The 11,545-nt window shown below is 49.2% G+C and overlaps 2 protein-coding genes across 3 annotated transcripts in view; one reads left to right on the plus strand and one right to left on the minus strand.

Annotated features, from left to right (window-relative positions):
* SHROOM4 (shroom family member 4) overlaps positions 1 to 5,295 on the plus strand; it is a 267,208-nt gene extending 261,913 nt beyond the window's left edge. For both annotated transcript variants that reach the window (XM_077889500.1, XM_077889501.1), the window contains one exon: positions 1,615 to 5,295. In XM_077889500.1, the coding sequence (XP_077745626.1) occupies positions 1,615 to 1,884 (270 nt within the window). In that variant the 3' untranslated portion in view covers positions 1,885 to 5,295. The remainder of the gene's footprint in view (positions 1 to 1,614) is intronic.
* A 248-nt stretch (positions 5,296 to 5,543) lies between these two features.
* On the minus strand, positions 5,544 to 10,999 carry LOC144308672 (uncharacterized). The gene is made up of 2 exons (XM_077889502.1): positions 10,807 to 10,999; positions 5,544 to 10,217 (listed from the first exon to the last, which is right to left on the minus strand). The coding sequence occupies exon 2, from the start codon at positions 10,140 to 10,142 to the stop codon at positions 9,780 to 9,782; it is 363 nt and encodes a 120-aa protein (XP_077745628.1). The 5' UTR covers positions 10,143 to 10,217; positions 10,807 to 10,999; the 3' UTR covers positions 5,544 to 9,779.
* Positions 11,000 to 11,545: the final 546 nt, after the last annotated feature.

The raw sequence follows: 11,545 nt of genomic DNA on the forward strand, positions 1-11,545 counted from the left end.
TGGGTGGCTCAGTGGTTGAGCATCTGCCTCAGCTCAGGTCATGATCCCAGGTCCTGGGATTGAGCCCCACATCAGGCTCCCTGCAAAGAGCCTGCTTTTCCCTCTGCCTATGCCTCTGTCTCTCTCTGTGTGTCTCTCATGAATAAATAAATAAAATCTTTAAAAAAGAGGGTGGGCACTGGCTTTTAAGTTGTCTTATAATTCTGGATCTACCAATAATTAGGTGCGTGGCTATGGGCAGCTTACTTAACCTTCCTCTGTCTAAGTCTCTTCAAAAACACCCTACTTCATGGGTTCATAAGAATTAAATTATATAATCCTTATTAATTACTTAAAATAGGGCCTAGAAGGGTAAACACTGAATCAGTGCTACCTGCCAGTAGTAGTAATAGTAGTAGTAGTAAATAGTAGTTGCAGTGATGTTATTGCTAGTGATAGTGATAGTAATAGTAGTAGTAGTGGTGGTGGTGGTGGTGGTGGTGCCACGTAGGTGGCTGAGTCGGTTAAGCCTCTGATTCTTGATATTGTCTCAGGTCATGAGATCGAGCCCCACATCACAGGCTGCATGCTAAGCAGGGAGTCTGCTTGAGATTCTCCCTCTCCCTCTGCTCCTCCCTCTGCTCACTTTCTCTCTCTCTCTCAAATAAATTAAATCTTTTAAAAAATAGTAGTAGTAGTAGTAGTAGTAGTAGTAGTAGTAGTAGTGGTAGTGGTGGCGGTATTATCGGTGTTAGTGGTTTTAATAGAAGTGATAGTAGTCATAGTCTTGGTATTGATGGTGGTAGTAATATTAGTAGCAGCAGCAGCAACGGTAGAGCAATTTCACCCCACTTTCTCTCTCTGAGTTGAAGGAGGAGGTCTCAACAAGTAGCTGAGACTGAGAGTCTGTCAGTTTCACAGTTTGGGCCACTCTGCATACATCCCTGAACCAAAGTGCATTCCCTTTCCATGCACAAGTGGTTTGGAATACCAGTCTGAGGGCAACCCGGGTGGCTCAGCAGTTTAGCACCGCCTTCAGCCCAGGGCATGATCCTGGAGACCCGGGATCGAGTCCCACGTCGGGCTCCCTGCATGGAGCCTGCTTCTCCCTCTGCCTGTGTCTCTGCCTCTCTCTCTCTCTCTTTCTCTCTCTCTCTGTCTCTCTCTATCTCTCTTGAATAAATAAATAAAATCTTTAAAAAAAAAGGAATACCAGTCTGAATCCATGTTGAGACACATACGCCTGTGCATACACATGTGGACATGTGCACTCACACAGGTACACCCACATGGAGACACACATATTTTGAAAGCATTGTCACAGTGATATTTGTTCTCCAGGTGGAAGGGGCATGAGCTGGTTTTGTCAGAGCCTCTACATCTCCTACTCCTACCTCCCCACCAACCCCAGTTGTAGTCCATGGATTAAAGACAGTGTAGGAGATGGAAAGGGGTAAATGCACCTCCCCCCTGTCCAGAAGTTTTTGCATGAAGGTGGACTTCAGAGCAGGACATTTAGGACTGATGAGCTAGCAGAGTGAGGAGCTGTTTGCCTCAGCCCTCCTGGCGGAGCAGTGAGTTAGGCAGATGACTGGTAACTGGAATGGCTCTTAATTTGTCTATCTGATTCCTCAGTTGGTGCTGATAGAGAAGAAGCAGCAGCTGACAGGGCAGTTGCAAGATGCCAAGGAGCTGAAGGAGCATGTGGACCGTCGGGAGAAGTTGGTGTTCGGCATGGTCTCCCGCTACCTGCCTCAGGACCAGCTCCAAGATTACCAGCACTTTGTGAAGATGAAATCTGCTCTCATCATCGAACAGCGAGAGCTGGAAGAGAAGATCAAGCTTGGGGAAGAGCAGCTCAAATGTCTCAGGGAGAGCCTACTCCTGGGGCCCAGCAATTTCTAATTCTACAAGTGGACTGACACGCCATCCTTGCCCAGCCACAATGGGAAGTGCTTTCAATCTTCTTTTTGCAGTTTGTTAGCAAGTAGATAGCAGTTAGTTAGCAGTATGTTCCATAACCTCTACCTTGGACATCTCTCACTGCCCCTTACCTAGCATTGCTCCCAACTGGCTAGGAGGCCCTAGGGATTCCCCAGACTTCTACCCTACAGAGTAGAAGCAAGAAGTTGGAGCTGCCAGCAGCAAAGTGTGATTATACAACCACACTCTCCTTCCCACAGTTTGCACAGGCAAGCACTCACTGCACACAGAACCTACCATGTGCCTTCATTCTTGGTACAGGGACTCCAAAGACATCATGCACTCACTACCCACCCACATCACAATCAGCCTGTCCAGGCTCAGAGAGAAGCTGCCTGTGCAGCTCCATTCTGCCCAAGGCTTGTGGCCTGGCCATTTCCCACAGAGACCTGGCTCTCTTGAGGGCTTAGCTTACCAGCAATTTAAGGGCCTCACAATAAGCTTTACAGTGGGAAGCACAGAAGGAGAAATTACACCAAACAAAATGTGAAGAAAGATTGGGAATCCCGAGGTGCCCTGCAGGAGCTGAGTTTAAACAAATTGGCTCCACTCCTGCCTTCCCCAGCATCTGGTTGAGGGGGAAGGAGCCCTACTCTCAGCCCTGGCTGGTGTGGCCCTCCTCCTGTCCAAAGATTTTTGGCCTACTGTTTCTGTTCCATCCTGCCTATCATTGCTGGGGATTACAAGTGCCCGCTCTAAGGACTCCACACTATGGGCCATTAATAATAGATCTACTAAAGCTGACTTCTGGATACAGATTTCCTAATTGAGGTGAGGGGTTCTTTGTTGTATTTTAAATGGCCTTTTGATTTTATTTATTTTTATGTTTTGATTTTTTCCCTTTTTTTAAACTAATAAGGCGAGAAGAGGGGAGTTGGAGAGGGAAAAATAATCCCAGAAGGAAAGCTTTTTCTGCAGATCAGCCTGAATTCACCATGGCTAGATGAGCGAGTGCCAAAACCCTGAATTCTTCCCACTAAAGCTTTCAGGTGTCTAAGAAAGGAGTTCTAGTCTTGAACTCAGCTGACAATGGCCAGGCCCTATACTTTTCTTGATGTCAGGGTAACCATAAGCTTAGCATTCCCTGACGAGTTCAGTTTTATTTTCTTATTTTTTCTTGAAACCAAAGAAATCTAAAACTGACAAAGGTTCGCCCATTTCTCTATGATCTCCCATCTAAGGAATTGGGTAGAAGTGAGCTCAGGAGGAGATCTTCCATCTCACAGTTGCTTTCTCCAGCGTGTGGCCTGACTGAGGGAACTGAAACTCATGGTATCTGGAAGTTTCAGCCAGGGCCACCCCCCCACCCCCAGCCCCTGCTACCACCCAGAGCAAATTACAACCCAGCCAGAATTTTAGGCACACAAACAACTAATGCTGCTGTTGTTGCCAAGGCCCTGACACCACTAGCCATTTGCTGTCCTGGAAAATCCCTCGTGTAGGCAATGGCAGGAAAGGAGTCATGGACAAACTCTGGCCTATTATCCAGCTCAGTTCCCTGTTGTTCCTCACTCACTGGTGCCCATGGTTCATATTGCAAAGCCTTGCTCAGCAAGCCCTGGCATCGCTTCTAGTTACTCCTGGGTTCTTTGAGGGGTCCTTGGAGGTTAACTGTAGCAGCAGGGGTGCCTCATTCAACCAAAGAATTTACCAAAGAACTTTGCTGCTGCTACAAATACTGATCTCTAGCGTCCTCCTTTTCCTCTTCATTGTATTTAGAAACAATGGAAGAATCTTGGCCAACAGGGTGTCCTGAAGGGGGCCCTGGGTATGCTCTTAGTACACTGCTGCTGTTGGAACCACTGTTAAAATGTCAACCTGCCATTCTGCCCTCAAATGGAGGAGTCTATTCAGGAAGGCCGATGTCTTGTAAAGGCCTGGGCTTACCCAAGCCAAAGTTGATGAAGGTGAGAGAGTGTTATGAATAGAAGCTGCAGTTGCCATCTTCTTTTTTTCTTAAACGGGCTCTAAGATAAACAATGAGTAAGTTGAGATATAGCTGAGGCCAAATATAATCCATCATTCTCGTCATTCTAAGATTTGGGGGGCTAAGGCAGCTTTTTGGGCTGGGGAAAGGCCCAGGGAAAAGAGTGGTCACTTCACCTGGACAGGATAACTATGGTCTGAGTTGTTCTAGTCAGCATTAGATTGGTACATGAAATTTATCACACTAAAAGTACTATTGACTGTGTTATTTTTGTCTCTCATCCCACCTGAGATTAGAGTTGGGATCAGAGCACAAGAATGCTCATTTTCACACAGAAGGACAGTTTCTAAAGCACTTAATAAAATAACCCCAAAACTATACTGAGAAGTGAAGCTTGGCAGAGAAAGGTGAGCTACCAAACAGGAACTAATGCCCCATGCTACTGACATGAGTGATATTGGTCCAGAGCTGCCAGGATTACTCAAGATGCAGCATCTCTCCCCTGTTCTCATTTCCTGGGCTCAGCCCTCTTCCAAGACCAGCCAGTGTGTACAGTTTGGAAGGGAGGCCAAGGGGATTCCCCAGATGGTTACTGGTCTTGACCTCTGCCTTCTATTTCAAATCCTCATACAGGCCCTGGTGGGGAACAGGTTGATATAGAGAGAGTAGTCTGTGCAAGAGCTACTATCACTTGTCCTTTCCTACTCCCCCACCCCAATCCTGAGGGTCTGGGTAAATTGTGTCTCCTTGAGTCCCATAAGCTGCAGACTCAGCCAGAGTAGACTGGTAAATGCTCAAGGGGGTACCCAAGAGACACAGACACACTAAAACTAAACCCTAGAAATGGAGAGACTGGAAGCTGAGGAACCAAGAGGATGAAAGATGAAAATCCTTTCCTGAGGCCAGGTTCAGGTTCTGGTTCTGTTCTCCACTTAACCTCCTATGTTAAAAAGCTGCCCTGGGGGCATCAGAGCCACACCCCTAACCCCAGTCTCCCTGAAGATGCTGCTCTGCCAGTAGCAGCAAGTCCCAGGTGGAGGAAGCTAGGCACATTTATGGCCACTTCTTCCTGTCTGGAGCTTGGTGACTCCCACTGTCTTTGCCAAATGATTTGTCTATGCCAATACTATTTCTGTAACAGTGTATTATATTCTTTGAAGATTAGTAGGCCTTTGGGGGGTGGGGCAGGGGGCAATTTCTATAGATAAAGGACCAGTGTTTGTTGTATGACTGTCGGGGGTCATCTATGCCATGTGAAGCTAATCTTTTTCTGAATCTTATTGTTTCTGCAATTGTGTCCTCCACCACTCCCTTCTTGGCTGACATTGATATGCCTGCCGGATTGTCATCAAGGGTTATACTTCAATAAAAGGTGCTAAGGACAAAAAAAAAAATTATGTGTTTTCACTGAGGTGATGGAAATTCTCTAATGGTAGAGCACTAATGCTATACCATTCATTAACCCCAGTAAAATAATTTAGGACTCACAAAGAGTCGACAGTAGATGTAATTTCAAGTGTAGACCTCAGCAGTATACAGAGTCCAGTTCTGGAGTCTAGCCTGATCAGAGAGGTGAGGCACTTTCTAGACCACCTCCAATCATGAGTTCTGTCTACTGTTGTGCCCAAGATCGCAAATCCGAGAAACCACCAAGGAGCAAACACACGAGGGTTTATTTACAAGCTCGAGCCTGGGTCCAAGTATACCCGACACAGCGGAGCAGGGACTTGGACCCCGAGACTAAGAGGCTTAGCAACTTTATAGGGGCCAGTGGCCAATGGGATACGCAGAAAGTTGCACAGTCATGCTGGTCCACTGAGCCGGATTTCCATTTAGGGTGTGCCCTGGTCTTTGATTAGGGCGGGGCAGTGCCCTAAGTAATAAGTAGGTCAGCACAAGGCGGGTGCAGCAGAAAACAGAGTCAGTCCTGCTCTGTTTGTCCAGGGGTAGGGGATTTTGTTAAATTTCCTGGGTCCCACATTGCCCCCTTTATCAGAGGATCCTATGCAGGACCCAATCATGGGTCCAGGTTGCTCTCAGAGTGAGCCAGGGGAATGATTAAACCAGGAATCTCACCAACTTTGCTGCTGTTCTCGCTCTCATTTACATTTAAGGCAGCACATACCCCCCCCCCACCCTTTGTTGTAAGAAGACTAAGTCTAATCCCCTTCTATTTTGAAAGACAACCTTGGACTAGGGAGTCTTGGAGGTGGGAAATAAGTGAGAATGGCGCAGTCTTAGCTTTAGGGGATTGTCCTTGTCTGGTTGGCTTTTCCATTCTGTAACAAAGTCCTTGAGAACGGCGTGTGGGTCAGCTGGCCGGACGTGGATGTAGTGGACCCAGGGAGTAATCCTGTCGACCTTGAGAGCGGTGGGAGTGGTCAGGATCACGAGGTAGGGTCCCTTCCAGTGAGGTTGAAGTGTCTGGTGTTGGTATCTCCGCACATATACCCAGTCACCTGGCCGATATCGATGGGGGTTCGGGGGTGGCCCAGTCTTGTAGAGGGCCCTCAGCTTAGGCCACACCTGCTCATGGGTTCGTTGTAACATTTGGAGGGAGAAAAGTTGGTGATCATCAAATTCAGCAAGCACCTCAGGTTTTAAATTGGGGATAACAGGTGGAGGAAGACCGAACATGATTTCGTAGGGAGTCAGTCCAATCTTATATGGGAGTTCCTCACCCTATATAGGGCAGAGGGGAGGAGTCACCCAGTCCCCGCCAGTCTCCAGGGCTAATTGAGTTAAGGTCTCCTTTAATGTTCTGTTCATCCTCTCTACCTGTCCTGGGCTCTGGGGCCTATATGCACAATGTAATTTCCAATCTGCCCCAAGTACTAGTGCCAATCCCTGTATTACCTTAGATACGAATCCTGGGCCGTTGTCTGACCCAATTCTAACGGGAAAACCATACCTCGGTAAGTTGTCTTCCAGCAGTTTCTTGGTCACGATCTGTGCCGTTTCATGTTTGGTGGGAAATGCCTCTGTCCATCCTGAAAAAGTATCTACAAACACTAGGGAATACCTATACCCGTATTTTCCAGATTTTACCTCAGTGAAGTCCACTTCCCAGTAGGCTCCTGGGCAGTCCCCTCGGAGCCGGGTGCCCGGGTTAGATCCATGGTCGGAGGCATTTGTTGATTGGCATGCGCGGCAGCTTGCCACAGTCCGTTTGATCTTTGCTCGAGAGTCTTTAATAGTGATCTTTGCATGTGTATGAGGTCTCCCATCTTCCTCGTTCCCATGTGAGTGCTCCGATGCATTCTGGATAGGACTCGCCGTCCTAGTTCCTCTGGCAGGATGATGCTGGAGTCTGTGGCCCTCCACCAGCCATGCAAGCACTGGGTCATAGGCAAGCGTTTGATCCAGTGTAAATCAGCATCAGTATAGTTGGGGGTGTCAGGCAGGGTCGGTGCCCCCAGATCTTAGCATGGTAGCTAAGACCTGGGTCACCAGAAGGGCTGCCTCTTTTGCTTTTAAATCGGCTCGCCGGTTTCCCCTGGCTACTGGTGTGTCTGCCTTTTGGTGCCCCGGACAATGGATGATGGCTAGGGCCTTGGGCAGCTGGAGGGCCTTTAGGAGTTCAAGAATCTCCGTTTTGTTTTTAACAGTCTTTCCCTCTGCTGTCAGAAGCCCTCTCTCCCTATAATAAGGGCTCCGTGGATGTGAGCGGTGGCAAAGGCGTACCTGCTGTTGGTGTAGATGTTTATTCGTTTACCTTCCCCCATGGTCAGCGCCTTGGCCAGTGCGATCAGTTCTGCCCATTGAGCCGACGGTCCCGCTGCCAGTAGCTCTGCCCAGACAGTCTCCGTCTCCGTGGTTACATCTGCCTCTGCATACCTGAGTCCTTCTTGGACAAAACTGCTGCCGTCCATGTACCAGGTGACGTCTGCATTCGGCAGCGGCTGGTCCTGGAGATCAGCTCTGATTCCATGCACCTGTGCCAAAATTTCTTGACAGTCATGCAGAGGGGGGTCCCAGTCTGGGTTAGGGAGTAGTAGCATTGCCGAATTCAGGGTTGTTGGTGGCTTAAATAAAATTCTGGTAGGGTTTAGCCGCAGGCTCTGATAATGGGTCAGACGGGCATTGCTGATCCAGCGGTCTGGGGGCTGTTTGAGTACCCCTTCAATAGCATGTGGGGTGGTAACATGCAGTTCTTGCCCCATGGCCAGTTTGCGTCCTTGACCATAGTAGCCACCGCAGCAATAATTTTTAAGCATGGGGGCCATCCAGCGGCCACCGTGTCCAGCTTTTTGGAGAGATAGGCTCTGGGTCTCTTCCAGGGACCTAAGTACTGGACAAGGACCCCTTTTGCCACCCCGTCTTTCTTGTCCACATCCAGGTAGAAGGGCTTAGCTAGATCAGGCAACCCAAGGGCCGGAGCAGACAGCAAGGCCTTTTTAAGGTCATTAAAGTCTCTGTTCATGGCCTCTGTCCATTAAAAATTTTGCTGGTGCCTGGTGGCCTCATAGAGGGGTCTGGCCATCTCGGCAAAACCTGGAATCCATAAGCGACAGAACCCTGCTGACCCCAGGAATTCACGTACCTGGCAGACGGTTTGCGGCTATGGGATTCTTAAGACAGTTTCCTTCCGTGCATCTGTCAACCATCTTTGTCCATCTTTTAATTTGTACCGAAGGTAGCTCACCTCTGTTCTGCAGATCCTGGCTTTTTTAGCTGAGGCCCGGTATCCTAGGGCCACTATGGTCTGGAGCAAGTCCCTGGTGCCTCGCAGGCATGTGTCCTGGTCCTCTGCTGCCAACAGGATATCATCTACATATTGTAATAAAGTCAAATGAGGGTGCTCCGAATGGAACTCACCCAAGTCTTCGTGTAAGGCCTCATTGAAGATGGTCGGTGAATTTTTGAATCCTTGTGGTAGTCAAGTCCAGGTGAGCTGGCCATTGATGCCTTTCTCAGGGTCTGTCCATTCAAAGGCAAAGAAGTCTTGGCTCTTGGGCACTAAAGGCAGGCTGAAAAAGGCATCTTTTAAATCTAATACCGTATACCAAGTTTTGTCTGGAGGCAGGGTGGAGAGGAGGGTGTATGGGTTTGGGACCGTAGGGTGCATATCCTCTACTTGCCGGTTGACTTCCCTCAAGTTCTGGACTGGCCTGTCCCTGAAGCCAGCTTCTTGAGGTGCCTCCGTCTTTCCTGTGGGTCGTCCATGGTTGTGGCCAGCAGGATCTTGGCCAGGTTTCGGGTCTGCTGGTCACTTAGTTTGGTTTGTTGTTCTTCCGGACTTTCTCTATTATTATAGACTCGTTCTGCCACTATCACTAAGTCCTGCAAGCTCTTCTCTCCCAGCCTCTCTACTCTTTGCAATTTCTTTTTAATATCCGGAGCGGCCTGGTTAACAAAAGCCATGATAATTGCGGCCTTTGTTTCTGGGGCTTCTGGGTTCATAGGGGTGTACTGCCTAAAAGCCTCTATGACTCTCTCTAAGAAGGCTGCTGGACTCTCATCCTTACCCTGCCTCACATCATAGACCTTGGCCAGATTGGTAGGCTTGTGCGCGGCAGCCTGGAGACCTGCCCCTAGAGTCTGGCGGTGGACCCGGGGTCTCTCCTTACCTTCAGCTGAGTTGTAGTCCCAGGTGGGGTGGGATAAAGGGAAGGCAGCATTTATGAGGTCTGGGTTTTGAGTCGGCTGTCTGTCCTCTCCCAGGACAGACTTCCGGGCTTCCACCTGAATTCGTTCTCTTTCCTCTGTGGTGAAGAGAACCTGCAAGAGCTATTGGCAGTCATCCCAAGTAGGCTGGTGGGTAAAGAGAACAGTATCTAAAAGGCCGATTAGATCTCTCGGATTATCAGAGAACTTTGCATTTTGGGTTTTCCAATTATATAAATCACTGGTGGAGAACAGCCAATATAACATTAGCTGTTCGCCAGTCTCATCGGGGGGCCCCATGGCACAGAGAGGAAGGGCGTTGGAGTCTGCCGGCCCCGCATTCAGAGGTGGGGCTGTCTGGTGGGTCCCATCGCGTGTCCCCGCTGCTGTCCCGCTCACAGGGACTCCCTGGCGCCCCTTCTGCAGCCCCCAATGCCTCCAATGGAGGGGCGGAAGTAGGGGGTGATACCCAGTAGGGCAGCGGGAGGATCAGGTCCTCCGGGGAGGAATCCTGGAAGACTGGACGAAGGGGTGCTTCGGGCAAAGAGTCAGTCTCTTTTTCGGCTTTCCGCAGGGCTAGAATCTCCGTGGGTTCTGCTTTGGGGGGTAAAAATGGTTTTAGCCAAGGAGGAGGATTCTCGATCATGGCCTGCCAGATCAGGATGTAGGGAACCTGGTCAGAGTGGCGGTCCGGTTTGTCCCTGAAGATCACCGTCTTAACCTGTAAGATAATAGGTAGGTGAAAAGTTCCTTCTCAGGGCCATCCCACGTCAAAGGTTGGCCATTCTGATATGCAATAAATTTGGAATCTCTTTCTCTGTATGTCTATGCTCAGAATACGAGCTCTTTCCCTAACATCCGAGAAGTGGGAGAGCATAAGAGACAGGGGAGTGGTTTCTGTCTCCCCCATTATGTCCCCAATCCACACCAAGACACAGACAGTAAAGACGATTAACAAGGATCCAACAACACAGACAAATGCACAAACAGTTAACAAGGACATAGTAACACAGACAAACGTGCAAACAGTTAACAAGAACACGGTAACAGACAAACGTTCCGTGGGGCCGAGGAGACAAAACAGAAAGTAACCTGAAGGGCTGGCAGCGGGCCCTCCTTACAGATGAGGACCCCGTCCTCCAGGCAGGGGCAAGGGACGTCTCCTCAAGACCCCGGGTCGCCGGCCCGCCAGCGCATCCGCCTAAGCCAATGCCGACCCAATACAGATTGGAATTCCTACAGGTAAAAGTACAGTTTAGAGCTCTCAGAAAATATGCGCGCAAAAGTTGGAAAAAGTTGAGGGCACTCACCACGCGTGAAATCCTCCGGATGGGGTCCTGGGGGGTTCTTGGATCCTGGACGAGCCCCCAAATGTTGTGTCCAAGATCGCGAACCCGAGAAACCACCAAGGAGCCGACACCGATGCAAACACACGAGGGTTTATTTACAAGCTCGAGCCTGGGTCCAAGTATACCCGACACAGCGGAGCAGGGACTTGGACCCCGAGACTAAGAGGCTTAGCAACTTTATAGGGGCCAGTGGCCAATGGGATACGCAGAAAGTTGCACAGTCATGCTGGTCCACTGAGCCGGATTTCCATTTAGGGTGTGCCCTGGTCTTTGACTAGGGCGGGGCAGTGCCCTAAGTAATAAGTAGGTCAGCACAAGGCGGGTGCAGCAGAAAACAGAGTCAGTCCTGCTCTGTTTGTCCAGGGGTAAGGGGCTTTGTTAAATTTCCTGGGTCCCACATCTACTAGTATCATCTTCTGCTTGATAGTCCAGTCTCATATCTTGCCTCTTAACAACCTGGAAGGCAAGGTTCTCACTGATCCACTCTCCAAGGTAACTGCAAGGTTTAGACCCAAGTGCACTCCAAGCAGCAACTCTGACCCTGAAAACCTTACCTTTTCCCTCAGTGTATACATTATTTGTATCCCAATCAATCGCCTCCTATTCCAAATATCCTGTGTGGTAGAGAGGAAAGTGCCTAGCTTTGGCACTCAAATGAACCATGTACAAGTCCTGGTTTTGCCATTTATCCTAAGAACCT

Source organism: Canis aureus, chromosome X, assembly GCF_053574225.1.
Source record: "Canis aureus isolate CA01 chromosome X, VMU_Caureus_v.1.0, whole genome shotgun sequence".
Taxonomy (NCBI): Eukaryota; Metazoa; Chordata; class Mammalia; order Carnivora; family Canidae; genus Canis; species Canis aureus.

Bases quoted from the DNA above. Each gene is read 5' to 3' on its own strand.
- LOC144308672 (XM_077889502.1), bottom strand. From the start codon at position 10,142: ATGATCGAGAATCCTCCTCCTTGGCTAAAACCATTTTTACCCCCCAAA.